General features: G+C 39.0%; 1 protein-coding gene across 1 annotated transcript; it reads right to left on the bottom strand.

The window, feature by feature from the left end:
• Nucleotides 1–9,241: 9,241 nt before the first annotated feature.
• Nucleotides 9,242–10,249, bottom strand: LOC104241027 (NAC domain-containing protein 30-like). Its single transcript, XM_070155641.1, has 2 exons — nucleotides 9,506–10,249; nucleotides 9,242–9,331 (listed from the first exon to the last, which is right to left on the bottom strand). The coding sequence occupies exons 1-2, from the start codon at nucleotides 10,247–10,249 to the stop codon at nucleotides 9,242–9,244; spliced, it is 834 nt and encodes a 277-aa protein (XP_070011742.1).
• Between the last annotated feature and the right edge of the window lie 15,421 nt (nucleotides 10,250–25,670).

Below are 25,670 nucleotides of genomic sequence, written 5' to 3'. Positions count from 1 at the left end.
CATGATTTAAAGATAGGCAAAAATCAAATAATCCAACCTAATAATATTAATTAGATGCAGAACATTCTTATGTTACCCTAAATGGTTTCTTTCTATCGTTGTTATATTGTGATTCAAAATATAAAATATGAAGAATTTCGGAGATATATTGATATCATTTATCTTGTAAATCTACTAGATTTATAGTGTTATATGTGTCAAGAGTGGATCTAAAATATATGGGGAGAAATTCAAAAATAGCCAGATTTACAAGTGGTCATTCAAAAATAGTCACAGTTTCAAAAGCAATCGCAATTTAGCCATTTTTTATGTAAAGATAAATCTGAATGAAAACACTATTCAAAATTCGAAATACTCCAGCATAATATACTGGAGTTCCAGCATAAGTATACTAGAACTCCAGCATATTATAATGGAGTTCCAGCATAAGTATACTAGAACTCCAGCATAATATACTGGAGTTCCAGTATAATATACCGATCCAGTATAATATGCTGGAAGTTCATACACAGGTGCTCCAATCTCCAGTATATTATACTGGAACTTTCCGCATGTTGGAGTTCCAGTATAATATGCTGGAAGTTCATACACAGGTGCACGATTTCCAGTATATTATGCTAGACCAGTCCCTATTGCAGCAAAATAGTGGCTATTTTTCAATGACTTTGCAAATACTCACTATTTTTGAATGACAATCCAAAAACTGGCTAGCCTGTGATATTTTAACGAATATATGTAGACTAATTAGAACTAGGGAGTGCGTCTTTCTCCAAAATGCAATGTGCATGTAAGGGTGAATTTGGTATGTTGGTTTTTCTATTTTTGTTTAAGATATTATTCATATATTCGACCTCAATTTGACTAGGACTAAGAAAGTTATTATTGTTGTTACGTTGTTTAAGATATTATTTTTTTCAATTAAGAAACCTTCTAAAAATCAGATACAAGAATTTTCTTCCTATATACGTATATAACGACTAAATTAAGGGTTCGACAGTAGAAAATAATATTTGAAAGTATTTGTTGACAAATTATTTCCCTGACACCGATTTTGCAAAGGCTAGTGCTGAGCAGAGGCGGATCCAGAATTTATAGGTTCAAGTTTTAAGATTTTTAAAATTGAACCCATAACATTTTTAAATTATGGATTCAAATCTACTAATTTTGTAATTTAATCAATTTTTGTACATAAATATTAACTCCACATAAAAGGTTATGGGTTCAATTGAACCCATAACTAGCACATTACATCCGCCCCTGGTGCTGAGTACCGGTAAAAATTGACCGAATAAGAAAAAAACAACCATCACGATCAAGTCTTCACCTTAGTTCCCTGCTAATAAGAACATATTGAGGTTTGTCCAGATTAGTTTCAAGGGTTAACTAATGCTTCTAGACTAAGTTAAAGGAGCTAATTTTGACTTAGAAAAAAAGTTCTACCAATCATATTGACATTTTTGCTAAGATGGAAGTCATTTTTTCGTGAAAAATGTATTCTAATAGGTGGTTGGTAAGTTAAATATATTTTTTTAAAATATATATATTCAAAATTGATAAAAATAATATTGGCACATTGTAGGTGGGGATGGTAATGAGGGTGGTGCATGTACAAGATATGGCGGGTTTAGACATATGCGGGACATGACAGGTTGAAATAGAGGTGTCAAACGGGCCGGGTTGACCCGGGATCAGACCGGCCCAAACCGATTAAAACCCGAACCGGCCCGATCCGATACTTAGGGGTCCGAGTGGGCCGGGTTACTGGGGTTAGGGGTTGGTCCGTTCACTTCCATTCATTTGGCCCGGACCGGTTTAACGGCTGGATTTCAAACTTTTTTTTAATGTTGAAGAATGTTGGCAAAGGTCAGCTGCCTTATGGACGTTGCCCAACGTTATTATTGTACAAATAGCTCTTTTTGGGCATTTTTAAATGAAATATTACTTTTTATAATTACTAATTTAACCCTTTGAAAAACTATAAATACACCCCTCCTTCTTCATTTCTTCACTCATCTCTTATTTCTCAAACTCATATAATTCTCAATTCAAGTTAAATCATGCCCAATACTTCTAGAGTGCGCTCATATGTTTGGGAACACTTTGAGGTGGTAAAAGAAAATGAAGAAGTTCACAAAGTAAAGTGTAAGAACTGTGGTCTAGTTAAAATCTTCGTTTAAAGTGGGTGGGCACAGGCGGTTTAAGGAGGCATATGAAGAGTTGTCTTGAGCTTCCTCCAGAAATTCGTATTTAAGTTGATTTGAGACAATTTGTGCTATTTTAAAATTATTAGACATATTTATGCTTAATGCTTTAGTTTGTTAGATTAATTTGAAGTATTATTATGCAATGGAAATTTATTTTTACTCTTTTTTTAATTAAGTTACTTGTTAAATTAAATGCAAACTTCAATTTATAAGTTTGAAATAAAAAAACACTTGCAAATTATAAGTGCAATTTTTTCCCCATCTTTATTGTATTCTTTATATTTTTACTGTATATTAATATAAATTACAACAGTTATACAAAATACAAAAAAAAATACTAACCCGGCCCGGCCCCTTGGACCCGTAACCTTTACGGTTCATTTTTACCCGGATGGACCCGGACCAGTTAAGCCCGATTAAGATTAACCCGTAACCGGCTCGGTTGGTAAACTGACTGGTTTCATTTTTCCCAACTCGGACCGGCCCGACCCACCCATGTAACACCCTTAGGTTGAAATAAATTTTTTTGAAGTGCTGTGCGAGGCAGGGCGGGTTAGGATTAAAATTTCTTGCAGAATTACATATTTTTCGGCTATGCTAATTCTCTTCAGCTTTCACCGTCGGAATGTGATCACCTTCCTCTCTTTGTGCTATATCTATGATGACTGAAGCTCTCTAATCTTGTAATTTATAAAAAAAAAAAGCTTTTGACTAGATCGCACTCCCAGAAAGTACTTTGCCGAGTCTAACATCTCCTAAAAAACGTTTTTTCATTTGTTTATACATATCCAAGGAAACCCTCATATGTAATTAAATTTTATTGTCTGGATTTAATATTTTTTTTGTTAATATAAAAATATTTTCTGCAATGTTGTTACAAGGTATTCACAAAGCCTTTCTACAGCAGCCTACCTTCACAATTTGCATATTCCCCATGATCCTAATTGCAAATCGTGTGCTCATACCCCTGAAACCATAACCTACTTATTTTTAGACTGTGATATTTTTCGACCAATATGGACTTTCTTCCATATAAACATTACTGTTCCTAACTTCAACGAATGGCTTCGCTTGCACTGTCTGCGTAATCAAGGGCCCTTTTTCTACCAAGGAATTGAGGTCCCTGCTATGTTAATGGTTCCTTTCATCATTTGGCATATTTGGATTATACATAATCATAATCATTTTCATAATGCCCACAAGGAGTTGTCAGTAATTGATATCATGTATCATCTTATAGAATTTTTCTTTCTTTCACCAGCTCCTTCTCCTAAATCCAATACGTGCACTCTTTACATTAAATGATATCCACCGCCTAATAACTTTGTCAGGCTTAACATTGACGGCCCCTTCAATCAAGCAACTGACAGAACGGAAGCTGCAGTCGTAACTCGACCAATCAATGGATCCGGGGATTCACAACCAGTTTAACTGGTTCTCTGCTACTGAACCTGAATTAATAGCACTTCGGCTAGGCCTACAATTAGATAAAGACTTTAGCCTCTCGCCGCTTCAAATAGAAACTGTTCACATGTCACTCATGTAGGAGCTGGATCGCGTGGAGCTTAGACATGTATATGTTACGGAAGTCAATATATATAGTGTGAATGAGTCAGAACTACTATACCAAAAATTATGGCAGCCATTAAATAATAAATGAGACAACAAAGCAACAATAAAAGGAACACCAAAATTTATGAGGTTCGGCCAATTTTACCTACTTCCTCGGACACAACCAATATTTTATTCCACTCCAAAATACAAGTGAAATAATACAAAAGAGAGAAGATACAAATGCCTTAAGAAGATAAGAAGGCAAATGATAGGTGTGTCTTAATCCTAAATATTAGGCCTCCTTTTATAGAGAAAAATTCCAATCCAAAATTGTCACCCACCGATGTGGAAATTTTGACAATTTCAACAAATCTTCACCTTGGCAAAATTCCACATCTTTAGTGTTCTGTCAATAATAAATTTTGATTGTGTCTTCATCTTCAATCTTTAGTTTTCAACAATGTTGATCAAATCCAAACAATGTTGAAACTTGACCGCAATCACCATTTTTGTCAGCATATCGGCAGGATTCTCCGTAGTATGAATTTTCTTCACCGTGACTCCACCTTCTTCTTTGATTTCTCGTATGAATTAATACCGAACATCAATGTGCTTCGTCCTTGCATGATAAATTTGGTTCTTCGCTAATTTAATAGCACTTTGACTATCACAAAAAATTGTGATACTTTTTTGTCCAATACCAAGCTCCTTTAGCAACCCCTGAAGCCAAATTGCCTCTTTCACAGCCTCTGTAACAGCCATGTACTCTGCCTATGTTGTAGACAAAGCAACTGTTGACTGTAAAGTTGACTTCCAACTAACTGGTGCCTTTGCAAAAGCAAACACATAACCAATAGTTGATCATCGTTTGTCCAGGTCACCCGCAAAATCTGAGTCACAATATCCCACTACAAACTGATTGCAATCCTGCTCAAAAACTAACCCAACATCTATAGTATTATGAATATACCGTAGAATCCACTTCACTGCTTGCCAATGCTCCTTTCCTGGATTATGCATATATCTACTAATAACTCCAACAGTTTGTGAAATGTCAGGTCTCGTACAGACCATTGCATACATCAAGCTACCAACAGTATTTGCGTATGGTACCTTTAACATATAATCTCGTTCAGCTTCATCTTTTGGCGACATAGTAGTACTTAGCTTAAAATGGGGAGCAAGTGGAGTAACAACTGACTTAGTCTTTTCATCTATGCCAAAACGTTGTAGTACTCTTTTCAAATATTCTTTCTGAGATAAGCAGAGTTTCTTTGAACGTCTATCTCTTATTATCTTATTGCCAAGAAATTTTCTTTGCCTCACCCAGATCCTTCATCTCGAACTCCTTCTTCAGTTGAATCTTCAACTTATCAATTTATTCCGAATTCTTGGAAGCTATCAACATATCATCAACATATACGAGAAGATATATAAAGGAACCATCTTTAAGCTTGTGCAAATACACACAATGATCGTACTTGCTTCTCTTATACCCTTGCCGCAACATAAACTTGTCAAATCGTTTGTACCATTGTCTAGAAGATTTTTTCAATCTGTACAACGATTTTTCAAGTTTGCACACCATATTTTCCTTTCCAGCAACTTTGAATCCTTCTGGCTGAGTCATATAGATTTCCTCCTCCAAGTTTTCATGTAAAAACGCAATTTTTACATCCATCTGAACTAGTTCCAAATCTAAATATGCTACCAAAGCCAACATAATTCTAATGGAGGAATGTTTTACAATTAGAGAAAACACTTTATTGTAATCAATTCCCTCCTTTTGAGCATATCCTTTGGCCACCAATCTTGCTTTGTAGTGAATATCTTCTTGGTTAGGAAATCCTTCTTTCTTTGCAAATACCCATTTGCACCCAATTGCTTTCTTTCCCTTCGGGAGATTGGCCAATCTCCATGTATGATTCTGATGAAGAGACTATATTTCATCATTCATGCTAATCCTCCACTTATCTTCTTCTGAACTTTGGACTGCGTCTTTATAAGTGGTAGGAACATCATCATCTACAATTGAGGCGACACAAGTAACCGTCTCTATAAGACGAACATGTTTTGTTAATGTCCTTTTTGGCCTGCTGGTTGCTATTGATTCAAGTTGTTGTTAAGGTTCCTAAGTTGGAATCTCCCTCTCTACTGGCTCTTCTTCCAGATGATAATCTTCATTTTTTCCTCCTCTGCTTCTTTAGTAGGAAAAATAAATTTTCCCTCAAACTCCACCTGCTTAGAACACCATCATTTTGTTTGGTATTTTTTATTACCTTATTTACCATAGCAGATTCATCACAGGTAACATCCCTGCTGAATATTACTTTCTTTCTCATAGGACACCATAAGCGGTATCCTTTGACACTAGAAGTAATCCCCATAAAAATAGCCTTCTTTGCCCTTGGATCAAATTAACTCTGTCACATGATAATATGCAGTTGAGCGAAACATGTGCAAAAATTCATAATCTACAGCAGGCTTTCCATACTATTTTTCAAATGGTGTCTTTCCGTCAATAGCAGCAGATGATAGACGATTAATGAGGTGGCATGCATATGTAATTGTCTCAACCCAAAATTCTTTGCCCAAGCCAGCATTGGACAACATGCACCGTACCTTCTCTAGTAAGGTCCGGTTCATACGTTCTGCCACTCTATTCTGTTGTGGTGTATGTCTGACAGTGAAGTGTTGGACGATGCCATCATTTTCACAGACCTCATTGAAATGATCATTTTTGTATTCACCTCCATTGTCTGAGCGAATATATTTGATCCTCCTGCCTGTTTGATTCTCCACCATTGTTTTCCATTTGAAAAAATTCACAACACTTCATCTTTCCTCTTCATTGTATACACCCACACTCTTTGGGAAAAATCATCAACAAAGATTACAAAATAGTGCTTCCCACCAATGAAAGTGTTTTGGAAGGACCCCAAACATCAGAGTGTACATAATTCAAAATCCCTTTAGTATTATGGATGGATGTACCAAATTTAACCCATGTCTGTTTCCCTTTGACACAATACTCACAAAACTCCAAGTTGCAAGTCTTTACTCCTTTTAACAATCCTTGATCTGATAGAGTTTTCAAGGATGTTCCTCCAGCATGCCCCAAGCGCATGTGCCATAGCCTGGTTGCTTCTGCCTCTTTGTCGTCACTGGATGTCACTGTCCCAATAATTGTACTACCACGATAGCGGTACATATTATTGTTCTTCCGATTGGCCTTCATTACTACTAGTGCACCGAAGCATATTCTCATTACTCCATATTCTGCAATGATTTTGAACCCTTTTGATTCTAGGGCTCCCACAGAGAAGAGATTCTTCTTCAAATCTGGTACATATCAAGCATCTGTTAATGTTTTAATCATTCCATCATGGTTCATTAATCGTATTGAACTAATGCCATATGAGGTAAAAGGGTTGTTATTTGCTGTGTGGATGACTCCATATTCTCCTTCTTGAAAATCCGCGAACCAATCCCTATTGGAACACACATGATAGCTACAAGACGAGTCCATCAACCATATGTCTGATGATGTTGATGACTCTATTGAAACTAATGAGAAGTGTAAATCATCACAATCAGCTACATTTGAATCTATAATGGCCTTTTCATTGTTATGTTTGGCCTTATTCTTCAACTTCAGACAGTCTTTCTTCCTTCCAGTGCCCCTTTTCACGACAAAAGGCACATTCATCTTTGCTGGGTCTAGATCTTGACTTGGATCTTCCCTTCTTTGTCCTCGTTTGATTTTGAGTACGACCCCTCACAACCAGTGCTTCTCCTTCTCCGCCCTTCTGTTTTTCTCCCTTTATTTGTTCATAGCTGTACATAGCCAAACAAACTTCTCTGAGAGAAATTTCGTCATTTCCATGGAGTAGAGTAGTTTCAAGGTGCTCGTACTCATCAGGAAGTGACCCCAACAACATTAAGGCCACGTCACCATCATCAAAAGTTGCATCCATATTTTGCAAATTTGTGACCAACTTATTGAAACTGGTGATATGTTCACTCATCGTGGTACCAGGAATATAGGTGAAGCGAAACAGTCTCTTCTTTATGTACAATTTATTTTGACTGTTTTTCTTCAAAAATTTATCCTCCAGTTCTTTCAATAATTTCCTTGCAGAAGTTTTCTTTGTGTATGGATATTTCAGGTCTCTAGTAATTTACGAGATTCGGTCAATTTTACCTACTTCCTCGGACACATCCAATATTTATTCCACTCCAAAAATACAAGTGAAATAATACTAAAGAGAGAAGATACAAATGCCTTAAGAAGATAAGAAGGCAAATAAGAGGTGTGTCTTAATCCTAAACATTAGGCTTCCTTTTATAGGAAAAAAGTCCCATCCAAAATTGTCACCCACCGATGTGGGACTTTTGACAATTCAACAGTATACGCAGAAGCTAATGGTGTAGCAGATGCCTTGGCTAAGCATGGGATGAACCTCACACCCTCAGCTAGACGGCAACCATGGCATCCCTTATATCACTTATCTCCCCCTCCCTTTGCTTTATCAGCTTTCAATAAGGACTGTTATGAAGACTTGATCACTGAACAATCTTGCCTTGTAATAACTATAACTTTTACGTTACTTAAATTCTTATATAAGTATCCTTATTAGCAAAAAAAAAAAAACATTAATTATATTGGTGTCAAGTTTTTGTGAAAATTATACTACTTCACATATCATGACTATGAGAAAAGGAAATTAACAGATTCATACTATTTAATTTGCTTTAGCTTAAGATAATGTCAGTGATGTCAAACCAGATTTGCTTGAACACCCTGATGACGAGATCATATGATACTCATCTGAATTCAAAGGAAAAATGAAAAGCGAGAAGTTCTTCCAAATTCTTGGATGCCCTCATATTATTTCTCCACTGTCATTGACTCCCTGAAATCTCTTTGTGGATCAGATATTTAGATGATTTGATCACCACTGCAAAACTTTCTGAAACACTACAGCTCCTCCCTGAACAAACACTCTTTCTGCTAACTCCCTCGATCCTCCATTTGTTATTCTATACTAGTCGGAGTTTTAGTCATCGCTACTCCAAAAAAACTTGGGAAAAATTCAGAATTTAATGTCAGGGGGCATACTTAATAACGTAATACTAGTATTACTTCCTAAATGAGCTAGCACATAATCTCGAAAACTAAATACTCCAACTAGGCAGCTAAAACAGGGAATTGACTCCAAAACAAGAATAACAAAAAATTTGGCAGAACTTTCAGTAGTATTAAGTTTTAGTAGTACTACATAAACTATCAACGGCCATCTTTAATATGTCGACCACATATCCCTAGCTAGTTAAAAACTAGTATTACAGAAACATAAGAAAAATTCTAAATATATTGATAAATCATAGGAGTAGTATTGTAGTACAGGTTTGTAACTTTATCTAAGAGCTAGCTTGGGATTACTAAACTACATTATATATCTAGCAAATATATCCTATGACTAACAGAAATTGATAGTATCCAGATCGACATCTTCCGCGGAAGCCCAGAATGTAGCATGTTGATTGTCTTCGACTTGGTATTCCATATTCTCTTCATCATCCTTTGCTATAATATCATTCGACGACATCATTCCGTTGTCTTCAGCTTGAACATCTTCTGATTGCAGAACAGAATCAATGTATTCTTCAAGTAAATGGACTTGAACTTCATCCCCCTCATCTACGCAATCTTCAACATACTCCTCATGATCATTCACATCAACAATATCCTCTGTGGAATCCAACAAACCAAGTACATGGTCTCTAACTTGATCTCCCTCTACATATTGGATAATATTATTCTCTTGATCATCCAGCTTTGCTATAGTACCATTCGACCTTATACCATTGTCTTCAACTTGAACATCTTCTTGCAACACGGTGTTGATAAATTCTTCAATATCTCTCATATTCTCATCATTAACTACCTCATCAATATTGTTTCCTTTTTTCTTGTCACCAGGTTTGCCCTTCTTCTTGATCTTACAAATTACGAAACCTTTGTTCTTAATCTCTCTAGCAGCCAGATAACGATCAAACAAAGAGTACTCTGTCATCAACCACTCGCCATTCACATTGTTTGACGATTTGTTAGCGGGGATGTACTTCAAACTTTTCACGTATCCCATGAGTCTTCCTTTATCATCAAACACCTCTCGGCCTTTGCCTTGAGGCTTCCAAGTGCCCTTCCCGACAGTTCTTGAAACTCTTTTCCACGTTGGCTTCTCTTTCTTCTGCGGCGTTATGAAGTAACGAGTGTTATTGTTGTTGTTTCCCTGATCATAAGCTTCGAAAATCTGCCATGGCTCCTTGTCGGCGTAGAGATCCGCCACCTGCATGAGTTCATTCTGAGAGTGAAGTGGCTCGTCTCTCACAAACCCTATTAGATACTTGAGCACTTCCCTGTCCGTCGGATGAAAGCGATGACCCATCGGGCGAGAAAAACACTTAGCCTGAGAATACTCCATTAATGAACAGTACTACTGCTGCGAAGAAATTATGAGTAAGGAAGAAATAGTAGAATGGCGGAAACCCTACTAAGATACAGTAGCTAGCTATGAATTGATGGTTGAGTTTTGAGGTGGGGCGTGGAGTTGGATATATAGCTTATTTTTCATGCACCATTTGTTTCATTTCTTTTAGGGTTTTACCTAGAAGCTGCTGATTGATACAATATGCGGAGAAGATCGTGATCCTATATACTTTCCATACGTTTATTTCATTTTTCCCATCTTTTTTGTTAGAATATATTATTACTTAGAATGTACTAGTTTTTCTTATTTCCTTTATTTATATCTATTTTGTGATTCGTCCACTAATTTCTTCCTTTTGGAATGTTTAGTGCTTCTCTAATTAAATCTATTTTTTGATATATGGCTTTAAGTTTCCTTTTCTTTAATAATCTGTCTCCTAGTTCAAAAAGTTTTGTGAATGAGGGAATATTTCCTTAAGACGTAAGCAAGTTTTGTTTCCTAATCTTATAATAGTATTTATTTTTATATAAATGATAATCTATGTGTATTTTGAATAACATATTTTAAGTCCGTCAATTTTCCTCTTCCTTGGACTACTTTGTAAATTTTCCCTAACAATTTATTTGTCATTCCTATTTTTTTTTCAACAAAAAGAAGAATCATAGGTAAGAAAATTAAGAGTTAATTTTATTTTTAAAATTCATGTCACGACCCCAAACCGGCCTGGTCGTGATGGCGCCTCTCGTGAAGACAAGGCCAGCCGACACAACACTCACCTTAACCCTTTAAGCATTAAGAGTCATTTTTAAGTCTTTAAATTAAACAATATTTCATAATAAAATCGTGGAATAACAGTGTGGAATAAAATATCAGCCCGACATCGGGGTGTCACTAGTCATGAGCAACTATCAAGGTCTGAATACAACAAAAGTCTAAAAATGTACTAAATACAGTAACAACAATGAGGGGAAGGAAGTGGTGTTACGAACGTCATGCAGCCACCTTGCTAACTCTGATGACTCCGCGGCTGAGCTATCAACACCAGCTACCGGGTTCCGATATACCTGAATTTGCACATGAGGTGCAGGGAGTAATGTGAGTACTCCAACCCAATAAGTAATAAGAGTAAATAAAGGCTGAGCAGTAGAAAACAATGAATCCATATTCACGTTAGGCTCAATAAACACAATAGGCTTTCAAATCATAATACGAGTCAATCTTCCCTTTTAAAATCCAGCTTTTAGTAAAAATCATTTTGAAATACTTTCCAGCAGTTCCGATAGGGGTTCAATACCATTTAAGATAATAATAGAGATTAAAGTCATAATCGGCCCCTCGGGCAAAGCATAGTTCGTAAAACAGCCCCTCGGGCAAAACAGTAATCACAAACACTTCATAACTTGAAAATCTCAGTGGAAATAACCAATGTCAAATCAGTGATTAATTTCTGAACATCTCATAAACCCCAGTTTAAATAAAAGTTGTTTTAAAATATTTGTGCAACTTTCCAATAGAGGCTCAATATAAAGATGAGTGAAAACAGTAAATAAATCAACATATTCGATAGAGACTTATTTTAAGAGGAGTCAAATCAATAAGTCCATAAACATGCCTCTTAGGCAAAACACCACTCATATGAATGTATATATCTATCGCCCCTCGGGATAGCCTCTCTGTCACTCGTGACTCAACTCTTACCAATCAGTACTCGCACTCAACATTCACGCTCAATTGGTACCATATAGTAACCGCTGCGGCGTGCAGCCCTATCCGTATATCTCTCACAATAGCTAAAATCAAAGTAACCGTTGCGACGTGCAGCCCGATCCATGCATCGCTGTGGCGCACAACCCAATCCATATAAATAGTCGACTGCGCTCACTGGGGGTGTGCAGACTCTGGAGGGGTTCCTACAGCCCAAACGCTATATTGCTACGGCGCGCAACCCGATCCATATAAGTATCTCTGCGGCATGCAGCCTGATCCATATATATATATATATATATATGCATAGCTGCGGCGTGCAACCCGATCCATAGATATATAATCCTCACAACTAGTCCCTCGGCCTCTCTCAGTCATTAGCCTCACCATCAGACTCTCAGTCTATCTCAGTCATCAATTTCACAATCAGACCCTCAGTCTATCTCAGTAAAACAGGGAACTCAACCCAAAATAATTTCCACATGTTAAGAATATAGTGATAAAGCCATATTTGAGCAATAAACAGGTAAAACATGACTGAGAATATGATTTCAAACAAATAGAGTGAGGAAAGATAGTAAAAATGCCCCTAAGGGTCTCAACAAGTCGGCACAAGGCCCCAAACATGGCATACAACCCAAAAATATAATAATGTCAAACAATTAACTATCAAATACGCATTAAAATATTCGTTCGGGATGGACTAGGTCACAATCCCCAGCGGTGCTCTACCCCACGCACGTCATCCAGTGTGCAAGTCACCTCAAAGTAACACAACGACGTATAATCCGGGGATTCAAACCCTCAGGACAGTATTTACAATCATTACTTACCTCAAACCGGCGAAATCTCTAGCTCGCGACGCCTTTGCCCCTCAAATTGGCCTCCACACGCGTCGATTCTATCCAAAATCAGAACGAATACATCACAATATGCTAAGGGAGCAAAGCCCAAGTGAAAACAAATTAAATGTATCAAAAATCCGAAATTAGCTGTCACGACCCGGATTTCCCACCATCGGGTGTCGTGATGGCGCCTACTATCGGAGCTAGGCAAGCCAAATATTTAAAACACCTTTCCTGCTTTGTTTCAAACAATATAATAAACGAGACAAAATTTAAGCGGAAGACTTTAAATCTAAAGCAACTGAAAACCAAAAGTGCGGAAGTTTAATACACATCACTACCCAAGGTCTGGTGTCACTAGCTCACGGACTACTACAGAATACTACAATCAACTACTGAAGAGAAAATATATCATGTTTGTCTGATACAAGATAAACAAACAAAAAAAACATGGAAAGGGACTTCGGCCTGCGAACGCCGGCTAGGCTACCTCGAGAGTCCCTGGACTGAAGATAGCTCCTAGAAGTCCTACTGCTGCGGTTCATAAGCTGCTCCCTGATCTGTGTACCAAAAATGCACAGAGTGTAGCATCAGCACAACCGACCCCATGTGCTGGTAAATGCCTGGCCTAACCCCGGCGAAGTAGTGACGAGGCTAGACAGTACCTACCATAATTAACCTGTACAGATATATATACAACAAGTGCAAGAAAACAATAACAAGATAATACAAAGTAAAACTGGGAGGGGACATGCTATCGGGGAGTAACAGATAAAAATGAAATATCGGAAATAAACAGAAGAAACTCCGGTTTCCATGATATATATATATATAGTGGACGACGTGCCACACGATCCCATAATATCATATATAAGTGGACGGCGTGCCACACGATCCCATAATATCATATATAAGTGGACGACGTGCCACACGATCCCATAATATCATATATAAGTGGACGGCGTGCCACATGATCCCATAATATCATATATAAGTGGACGGCGTGCCACACGATCCCATAATATCATATATAAGTGGACGGCGTGCCACACGATCCCATAATATCATATATAAGTGGACGGCGTGCCACACAATCCCATAATATCATATATAAGTGGACGGCGTGCCACACGATCCCATAATATCATATATAAGTGGACGGCGTGACCCCTTCAGGGGAGAATAACAACTCAATACCTTTAACCCGGCAAGGGTACAGCTAACAGCCCAAAATATCCCGACAAGGGAGAATATATATATCAGTCTACACATCCCGGCAAGGGAGTATTCACAACACATTCTCCTTTTTAAATCCATTCTTCCTCAACTAACACATTCATGTTCGAGCTAACGCTCCAAAAGTACACCAATCACAATTTTACCTCAACCGTTCACATTATATGAAACTCATCAAATAAACAAGGAGCTTGTGTCACATTATTCGAATTAAAAGCAATCAAGACTCACGGTCATGCTAGACTCCGGTGCATAGATAACCGTCACCATGCCTATACACCGTACTCCACATTAGCAAGTAGCAAATATCATCCTAATCCTATTCCCTCAAGCCAAAGTTAGAACAAACACTTACCTCGAATGCTCCAAACTCAACTCACGCTTCTAGTATAGCTTTACCTCTTGATTCCACCACCAATCCGCTCGAATCTAGTCATAAGTTACTTAATCACATTAATAATTACTAAATGAATCATCCCCAATGCATGAAAATAGATTTTTCAAGGTTTTTCCCAAAAAGGTCAAAAATACCCCCGGACCCACGTGGTCGAAACTCGAGGTTCGGACCAAAACCCGGTTACCCATTCCCCCATGAATCCAAATATATGATTTGTTTTTAAATCGGACCCCAAATTGAGGTCCAACTTCTCAATTTGTAGAAAACCTAGGTTCTACCCAAAACACCCAATTTTCCCCATGAAAATCTTTGATTTGAAGTTGAAATTATGTTAAAAGATGTTAAGGAATAAAGAAATTAAGTTAGAAATCACTTACCAATCGTTTTGGAGAAAAAAAGTTGTTTGGAAAATCGCCTCTTAGGTTTTGGGTTTTTGAAAAGTGAAAAATGATTGAGATTTTCCGAACTTGTATACCTTTCTGAGGACCTGGCGCGGACCGCACAAAAATGTGTTGCGGCCGCGCCGAGTGGGAGAAAAGTGCGGCTTCTCTGAACCCTTCCAGCGCGGACCGCACTATTTTGGTGCGCGGCCGCGCTGGTTAACCTGAAACCCTAGCCCTCAGACTCAGCCACGCGGACCGCACAAAAATGCATCGCGGCCGTGCAGCTCCAGCGCGGACCGCGCGGAAATGACCGCGGCCGCGCTAGTGTCTGCAACACCTGCACCTGCATTTTTATAAGTCCAATACCTCCCGGGCCCCATTCAAAACTCACCCGAGACCTCGGGGCTCCAAACCAAACATGCACACAACCTTAAAAACATCTTACGGACTTACTCGTGCGATCAAATCACCAAAATAACATCAAATACATAGGATCAAACCTCAAACACATGATTTTCTTTCTTCAACTTTCATAACTCAAATTCTCCATTTTTAGTCCGAAACACGTCATATGACGTCCGTTTTTAGCCAAATTTTACAAATAGTGCTTAACACATATTTAAGACTTGTACCGAGCGTCGGAACCAAAATACGAGCCCGATACCTATATTTTCTAACCCATTTTTCATTTCAAATTTTCATATCAAATTTCAGAAGAACAATTTCTTTCAAAAATTCATTTCTCGGGCTTGGGAGCTCAGAATTTGATTCCGGGCACACGCCCAAGTCCCATATTTTTCTACGGACCCTCCGGGACCGTCAAATCATATGTTCGGGTCCGTTTACCCAAAATGTTAACCGAAGTCAACATTATGCATGTTAATACCAAAATTCATCAAATGTTTCACATAATTCACATATTCTAACATAAAAACTTTTCGGCTACGCGCCCGAACTACGCACGCCAATCGAGGCAACTAAAATCGAGGTTTTCAAGGCCTCAAAAGCGCGGAACAAGGAAGAACTACGGGGATGACCCTTCGGGTCGTCACATTCTCCACCTCTAAAACAACCGTTCGTCCTCGAACGGACAAAAGAAAAAAGTACCTGAGTCGGAAAATAAATGAGGATAACGGCTCCACATATCGGACTCGGACTCCCAGGCCGATGCCTCAGGAGGCTGACCTCTCCACTGAACACGCACCGAAGGAAAACTCTTCGACCTCAACTGTCGAACCTGCCGGTCTAGAATAGCCATCGGCTCCTCCTCATATGACAGATCCTTGTCCAATTGGACAGTGCTGAAATCCAACATGTGCGATAGATCTCCGCGATACATCCAGAGCATAGATACATGAAACACGGGATGCACAGTTGACAAGCTAGGTGGCAAGGCAAGTTTATAAGCCACCTCTGCCACACGATCAAGAATCTCAAATGGACCGATGAACCTAGGGCTGAGCTTGCCCTTCTTTCCAAATCTTATCACGCCCTTCATAGGCGATACACGGAGCAATACCCGCTCACCAACCATGAAAGCAACATCTCTGACCTTGTGGTCTGCATAACTCTTCTGTCTGGACTGAGCTGTACGAAGTCTATCCTGAATAATCCTGACCTTGTCCAAGGCTTCCTGAACCAGATTCGTACCCAATAATCGAGCCTCTCCCAGCTCAAACCATCCAACTGGAGACCGACATCGCCTACCATACAACGCCTCATACGGAGCCATCTGAATGCTGGACTGGTAGCTGTTGTTGTAGGCGAACTCTGCTAAAGGCAAAAACTGGTCCCACGAGCCTCCAAAATCAATGACACAGGCTCGGAGCATGTCCTCAAGAATCTGAATAGTCCTCTCGGACTGACCGTCCGTCTGGGGATGAAATGTTGTACTCAACTCAACCTCGGTGCCCAACTCTCGCTGAACCGCTCTCCAGAAATGCGAGGTAAACTGCGTACCCCGATCGAAAATGATAGATAGCGGCACCCCATGAAGGCGAACAATCTCCCTGATATAAATCTCGGCTAACCTTTCGGACGAATAGGTGGCTGCAACAGGAACAAAATGCACTGACTTGGTCAGCCTATCAACAATGACCCAAACTGCATCAAACTCTTTCCGAGTCATCGGAAGTCCAGTAACGAAATCCATCGTAATCCTCTCCCACTTCCACTCGGGAAGTGCAATCCTCTGAAATAGACCACCGGGTCTTTGATGCTCGTACTTAACCTGCTGACAATTCAAACACCGAGCCACATGCGCCACGATGTCTTTCTTCATCTTACGCCACCAATAGTGCTGCCTCAGATCCTGATACATCTTCGCGACGCCCGAGTGAATACAATACCGAGAACTGTGGGCCTCTGCTAAGATCAACTTTTGAATCCCATCAACATTGGGCACACAAACTCGCCCCTGCAATCTCAATACACCATCATCATCTAAGGTTACTTTCTTGGCACCTCCACGCTGCACCGTGTCTCTCAAGACACACAAATGGGGATCCTCAAACTGCCGCTCGCGGATACGCTCTAATAGTGAGGAACGAGCAACCGTGCAAGCTAACACTCTGCTAGGCTCAGAAATATCCAACCTCACAAGACGATTGGCCAAGGCCTGAACATCCAAAGCAAGCGATCTCTGGCTGACTGGAATATAAGCAAGACTACCCATGCTGGCGGACTTCCTGCTCAATGCATCGGCCACCACATTGGCCTTCCCCGGGTGGTATAAGATAGTAACATCATAATCCTTTAGCAACTCTAACCACCTCCTCTGCCTCAAATTCAACTCTTTCTGCTTGAACAGATACTGAAGACTCTTGTGATCAGTGTAAACCTCACACGTCACGCCATATAAGTAATGCCTCCAGATCTTCAAGGCATGAACAATGGCTGCCAACTCGAGATCATGAACCGGATAATTCTTCTCGTGGATCTTCAACTGCCTCGAAGCATAAGCAATGACTTTGCCTTCCTGCATCAACACTGCACCAAGCCCAATACGAGACGCATCACAATAGACCGTATATGGCCCTGAACCTGTGGGCAAAACCAATACCGGTGCCATAGTCAGAGCTGTCTTGAGCTTCTGAAAGCTCGCCTCACACTCATCTGATCACCTGAACTGGACACCCTTCTAGGTCAATCTGGTCATAGGGGCTGCAATGGATGAAAACCCCTCCACGAACTGACGGTAGTAACCTGCTAACCCCAGGAAACTCCGAATATCCGTAGCTGAAGCTGGTCAAGACCAGTTCTTGACTGCCACTATCTTCTTCGGGTATACCTGAATACCTGCTGCTGATACGACATGACCCAGGAATGCGACCGAACTCAACCAAAACTCGCACTTTGAAAACTTAGCATACAACTGACTATACTTTATAGTCTGAAGGACCACTCTGAGGTGCTGCTCATGCTCCTCCTGACTGCGGGAGTATATAAGAATATCATCAATGAAGACTATCACGAACAAGTCCAAATAAGGTCTGAACACTCGGTTCATTGACTCCATGAACGCTGCTGGGGCATTAGTCAATCCAAATGACATGACCAAAAACTCATAGTGCCCATACCGAGTGTGAAATGCTGTCTTAGGGACATCAGACGCCCTAATCCTCAGCTGGTGGTAGCCAGATCTCAAATCTATCTTTGAAAACACCCTCGCACCCTGAAGCTAGTCGAATAAATCATCAATTCTCGGCAGTGGATACTTATTCTTAATTGTAACCTTGTTCAATTGCCAGTAATCGATGCACATTCTCATCGAACCATCCTTTTTCTTAACAAACAACACCGGCGCACCCCAAGGCGAAACACTAGGTCTAATGAAACCTTTCTCAAGCAAATCCTGCAGCTATTCCTTTAACTCTTTCAACTCCGGCAGGGCCATACGATATGGCGGGATAGAAATGGGCTGAGTGCCCGGGGCTAAATCAATACAAAAGTCGATATACCTGTCGGGCGGCATACCCGGCAAGTCTGAAGGGAAACCTCAGGAAACTCCCGAACAACGGGCACAGAATCAATAGAAGGGGCCTCCGCGCTAGAATCGCAAACATACGCCAAGTAGACCAAACATCCCTTCTCGACCATACGCCGAGCTTTCACATACGAGATAACACTGCGGGTACAATGACCAGAAGTCCATCTCCACTAGGGGTAAATCTGGTAAGGCTAAGGTCACGGTCTTGGCATGGCAATCCAAGATATCATGGTACGGGGATAACCAATCCATCCCCAATATAACATCAAAGTCGACCATGTCCAAAAGTAACAAATCAACACGGGTCTCAAGACCCCCAAACACTACGATACAAGAACGATGAACTTGGTCGACCACAATAGAATCACCCACCGGTGTTGAAACATAAATAAGAATACTCAACGAGTCACTAGGCATAACCAAATAGGGTGCAAAATAGGACGACACATATGAATACGTAGATCCGGGATCAAATAGCACAGAAGCATCTCTATCACTGACCAGAATAGTACCTGTAATCACAGCATCTGATGACTCAGCCTCTGGCCTGGCTGGCAAAGCATAACAACGGGGCTGGGACCCACCTCCCTGAATCATATCCCTGAGACGATCTGCTGCTGGCTGACCCCTACCTCTAGAAGTCTGAGCTCCACCTCTAAGACCTCTACCTCCACCTTTATGTCCTCTACCCCCGCCTCTAGCCGGCTGGGCAGGCGGTGGGGCAACTGGTGCCTGGATCATCGGGCAAGAACCCTGTTGCTGCGAGCTGCTAGAAGCTCGAGGGCAATATCTGGCAATGTGACTCACATCGCCGCAAGTATAACAAGCCCTCGGCTGCTAATAAAAACAAAGTGGTGGTGCACTGATAGGTGCTGATGGTGAACTAAAGAGCTGCTGGTCAGAATACTGCGGCTGAGGACCACGACCACCTGGTGTACCATAAGAAGCCTGGAGAGCTGACTGAAAGGGCCTCGAAGGATGGCCTCTACCATAAGAATCCCTACCTCCAGATGAGGTACCACTGAATCTACCAGAATGACGGGGCCTCTTATCAGACCCATGACCACCTCCCTGAGCAAGTTGCCATTTCTATCCGGCGGGCACCATCTGCCGCCTCCTGAAATGAAATCTAACCACCGGCACTCATGGCCATCTGAACACGGATTGGCTGGGCCAACCCATCAATAAACCTCTGCACCCTCTCTCTATCGGTGGGGAGTATCACAATGGCATGACGAGCAAGATCAATGAACCGGGTCTCATACTGGGTGACCGTCATAGGACCCTGCTGGAGACGCTCAAACTGCCTACGAAGAGCATTTCGCTGAGTAACTGGGAGAAACTTCCCCAGAAATAACTCTGAAAATTGATCCCAGGTCAATGATGGCGACCCTGTTGGCCTGGCTAAACAGAAATCCCTCCACTAAGTGTTGGCGGATCCTGCCAGGCGAAAAGTGGCGAAGTCGACCCCATTGGTCTCTACAATGCCCATAGTCCGTAGAACCTCATGACAGCTGAATATGAAATCCTGAGCATCCTCTGAGGGGGTGCCACTTGTGAAGATTGCCTTACGAAAACTACTCCAAAATAAATCAAAAAATAAAATAAATTTCTTTTACTGTGTAATTTTTGAATTTGCGTGGTGTTAAATACTTGTGTTATGTCCGTAAGTGTTTACTTTGTCATAATAAAATGAAAAAATAAAATAAAATACATGTGCATGCATATAGGATTTAATTATGCATTTAAAAGATAATTTAAATAAAATCATAAAAAATATGCAATAGTTCTATTTTAAATATTCCACTGTTTGATTGATGTCTTGTCTATGTGTTAAATAATTGTTATAGAGTAATTAATATATTTTGTGAAAGTTAAAATTGTTAAAATTTGAAATTTAAATTAGAAAAATGTAATAGTTGAAAAAGAAATAAAAAAAATAAAATAATCGGACCTGGATTTAAATCCAGGCCCAAACCATTTTTAACCCCCACAGCCCAATCTAGGCAGCCCATGTCCGGTCCAAACCAAACGAGCCAAAACGACAACGTTTGGTCGTGGCTTCTCGGGGACCGTTGGATCAAATCCAACCAACGGTCAAGATTTCATCCCCCTTACCCGTAACCCATTACCCGACCCAATGCCCCGATTCAGCCCGACCCCAGCAGTAAACCAAACGACACCGTTTGGCTAAATGAGCTAATCCTGACCGTGAATCTTACTTGATCGGACGGACAAGATCAATCCACCCCTCCCCTATATAAGTTCCAGACCCCTACCCCGGCCCCCCTAACTAAACCCCTCCTCTCTACTGTTCATCATGACCTTCCTCAGACCCCCCCCTAACCCTAGCTGCCCTAGGATCCCACCGCCTAAATCCCGGCGGCATCAACGCCGCCGGTCACCAAAATAACACCCTAGAATCCCCTGAACATCCTCTACACAGATCTAACATTGGTTTCCTTCGAATCAGGCCCCAACTCTTCGAATCTTAAATCGAAGGTTGGCCTGAAAACCTTATCTTCTCCGATGACCTCCAAAATAACACCACAGTTTCTCCTAAATTCCCTCACCAAGGATCTGTTAGTTGCATGGTTCGAATCATACTGGAACTACTCGAATCTTCATTTGAAGATTCGAGTACAACCTGACCTTATCCCAACCTACTTCAAACTCACACCAGTTACCCCCCTGACCTCCCTCGTGCCTAGAACATCTTTGGTTTCCCTCGAATCTAACCAGAAATGAGTAAATCCCAAATCGAACTTTCAAGAACCCTAAAAATACCAGACTTTTGGATTCTGTCCAGATTGAATAAAGATTGAGGTTTAATCGACCTTAGTCGAAGTATTTTCAGTGGAAAATACTTCGACTAAGGTCTGTTTGATTTCAAACAAAGTCCAAATCCAAGTCGAGTTGAGTTCAGTTGAATTTAAAGGTTCAGAGGTAATTTCTGTTTCTTATGTGCATTCTATGTGTATTCTATGTTCGTTTCATTAGTTTGTTTAATTTTTCATAATTTTCTAGTCAAATTTTGTTATACTGTCCCCTACCCGTCAACTTGATTCTAAATGTGAATTGTTTCTGTTGATTGTGATTATGTACAATGTGTGTAATCGACTCGATTAAGTTCGTCGATTAGTTGTATTATGAATCTTGCTTTTGGAAATGTTGACTGAGATAGCCTGTTTTGAATAGATTATTTTGCTATAACCAGTTAATTAGTTATTGTTAAGCAGTTAGTTCTTGTTTAATAAACCAGTAAATTCAAATGAATGCTGTATATGTGTTGATTTCTGAGCATTGAGTTTCAGGGCATTGTCAGTATATTGACAATGCTCCTGTATTTGTTTATTTTTTGGTTCAGTTTTGAATCTCAGTCGAAATGATCCTGCATATTCTGTGTAATGTTAGTGGGTATTATTCAGGTTCAGTATTCAATTGAGAATCATCTATCTTAATTCAACTCTTGTGCATAAATGTGATGTACTGTCTTTAATACTAGGACTGGTTATAACTGTTAAAGCAGACTTTAAAATCTGTTTTGCAACATTCTGATTTTAGTTTAAGGGCTGTAATTACAGAAGGATTTCAGGTTTATTTTAGAATGAAACAGTAGGGTAATGTGATAGTGTGCTTTCAATAATATGATAGTGGCTATAATTTAAGTAATAATGGGGAACAAGGGATAATGGGGCTGCTGAAAAACAGGATAAATAGCACTTAGTTTTAAATTATTCAAAAGTAGTTTTAATGGAAACAATTTCTTATTTTTAAAGGAGAAAAGGGTCCATCCAGCACTAAACTGTATAGGACCAGCCCTGTATAAATACAGGGAGCTGGACAGACTGAAGAAGATCAGTTTTTCAGAGAGGGAATTAGGACTGATTTAGGGCAGTTTTCAGAAAAGATGAGTTTTTTTTTCCAGAGAAGAGTTTGAAAGGGAAATAAAAATCAGATTTTAAGAGAGTCCAGGAAAGAGAAAAACAGAAAGAAAGAAAGAGATAGAAATAGAATCAGAAACAGAAATTTGAAAAGAAAAAGAAACAAAAAGGAACACTCACACAGTGAAGCTGAAACAGATACCCGAAAAGAAAAGAAAAATCTGAAACCTTGTTGTTCTTTTTGGAATCTGTCCGGGTCTGGGTATGGATACTATTTGGTTTTAAAAATCTGAAATTCTTTAAGAAGCGTTGCTCTTGTGAATTTGGGTTTCTCGGGTCTTATTATTACTCAAATCTGTGGAAATACTGATATTCTGCCAGTATTTTGTTACTACTGCAACTGCTGAAACTTACATCCTCTACCTTCATTTCCAGGTACTTATCTTTTAGATTCTATGTTGGAAAGAGATTCAGCGTGACGAATCAATGAAGCTTGAATTATAATTCTATTTTTATTTTGTCTAAGTTCGTTATTTTAAAGGTTCAGTCTTGTTTTTGCGTTTGGTTAATATAGTAGTATGTTTGACATGATAATTAGTAGTTGATTATTCTCTTTTAAAACTCATATAAGTGCTGTAATAATATTATTTATATTAGAATTTCTCATTAGTGTAGTTATATGTGAGTTGTCAAAACAGGGAGTATGACATGAAAATGGGCCATTGATTACATCCCATAATACCTTTAGCTAAATGTAAAGTAAAATGGAAGTATTAAGAAGTTACATTAGTAGTATATCTAAAAAAAATATATGATTTTGCTTAGATTGATATAAGCTATTATATGGCATGATGACAGGTATATTTATAATCATATGAGTAAGGTGAGTTGGTATAGCTCGTTATAGTGTTAAGAATATTATGAATGTTTAGACTCGCAATTATGTTGTATGTAATACAATTTTATTGAATCAATTCGAATAATAACTTCTTTCTCATTAATTTGATTATTTAGCGTTATAAATAAACTAAGCAATTATAATTTTGGATTAAAAACAAGTATGTGAGAATGAGATGATATGTATAAGAACAAATTGCAACAATTTATGTCAATGGTAATTAGAAATAGAATTTGCACTAAGTAAATAATGAAAATTCTTGGAAAATATTTCCTCCCTTTATGAATCATTCATTTTCAGTTTCATATGCAATTTATTCTGTGGCATATATATATATATGTCATATTTGTTAAAAAAAATAGTATTAATCATATTTTTATTCTGTTCTTTGAATTTGAATAGTTGGAATGAATATAGTTTATACTCAGAAATTATAATCGACAGGCAACCTTTAATAGATTGTAAATTCTTTTCAAAGAATTTATAGGCCTCTAAAATGGGAGTTTCTCATGATTTTCACATAAAAAATATATGAATATAATAAACAATTTGTGGAAAATCCCTAATATCATTACAAATATTTTGCGCAATTAGGGATACGTTCGCGTACCCTGATTATATTTTTAAAAGAAAATTCGGATTATGCGTAAGCGCAATTTCGAGCGAATATTTAAGAAAAGGATTTTTCCAAAGGCGTTAAATCAATTTCATAAAAAACCCGAGATGTGCGGTTCACTATTTAAGAAAAACAAATATTCTTGATTCGACACAATTTCGAAAAAATGATTGTTTAATAAATATATTATCAAAAGTTATCGTGTACACGTACGCGTGACACAATTCCGCATTTTTAAATTTATAACACGAATATACGTACGCGTAATTCGATTCAAAGAAGGGTCCTTAATCACAATAAGTATAAGCGGTAGTAAAATTACGTAATAAAAATATATTTAATAAAAATCAAGATAATTAAGCCAATAATAAAAACAGTTAAGCGACCGTGCTAGAACCACGGAATTCGGAAATGCCTAACACCTTCTTCCGGATTAACAGAATTCCTTACTCAGGATTTCTGGTTCGCAGAATAATAAACAGAGTCATATTCTCCTCGATTCAGGGATTAAAATTGGTGACTTGGGACGCCTTAAAATTCCCAGGTGGCGACTCTTAAATAATTAAATAAATCCCGTTTCGACTGTCCTTTAATTGGAGAAAACTCCCCCACGCGCCCCGCGTGCGCGGTAAAAAGGATGTGCGACAGCTCTGGCGACTCTGCTGGGGACAACTTCCTATTGTAACCCAGAACCATTGGTTCAGGGTTTAAAGAATTCGAGCTTAAAATATCTGTGTTAATTGGCTTTATTTACTATATGATTTTCAACTGTTTATATGCTAATATGCTAAATGTTTTTTTTTACCGCTTTAATATTATTTGAATTGTGAATATATACAACTGCTACGAAACCCCCTTCTTTCTGAGTCTTCTGAATTTATGGTGTACACGTGCGCGTGACCCACCTTTCTGTTAAAGTCATACCAAATAAGACGGAGTTGGGACAAGTAACTAGGCCGGGCAGACTTTCGTGCTCCCGGTACGTTGCCCCCGCTTCGGCTCAAACTGTCCGTTTGGGTAAGCCAGGTTTAGAACAATCAACCTAAGGTTTTACACTTAGAATAACTCAGCCATGTACCGGATCCCTAGTAGGAACGTCTATTTGCATCATACACATTTGGCCTTGGAGACTCAACACAGGGGTTGGGTCTGTCTAGGACAGGTGAACCCGAAATAAAAAGACCATCATGATGCATCCTACTTGCTATTTGTGCATTCATTAGCCTCGAATATGCTTGTTGACCAGCTTAAATGAAATCATGGTGAGAAGAGAGGAATAAAATGGGTTGTTGTTGTTTTTTTTAAAAAAAAAACAAATTTCAAAAAAAAAGAAAAATAGTTTTAAATCTTGAAATAAAGGTATTTAATTAATAAATAAAAAAAATTCGAAAATGATTTTTTTTTAGTATAAATTTTCAAAATGAATTTTGACTTTATTAAAATTAAATTTCAGATACAAAATGA

Source organism: Nicotiana sylvestris, chromosome 1 (assembly GCF_000393655.2).
Source record: "Nicotiana sylvestris chromosome 1, ASM39365v2, whole genome shotgun sequence".
Taxonomy (NCBI): Eukaryota; Viridiplantae; Streptophyta; class Magnoliopsida; order Solanales; family Solanaceae; genus Nicotiana; species Nicotiana sylvestris.
This window is presented reverse-complemented; position numbering and strand designations above follow the sequence as displayed.

Excerpts from the sequence above, each read along its gene's own strand:
- LOC104241027 (XM_070155641.1), bottom strand. The coding sequence starts at position 10,249 with ATGGAGTATTCTCAGGCTAAGTGTTTTTCTCGCCCGATGGGTCATCGC. Across the intron at positions 9,332-9,505 it reads TGGATTCCACAGAGGATATT|AATATGGAATACCAAGTCGA; the intron begins GTTGATGTGAAT and ends GATGATGAAGAG.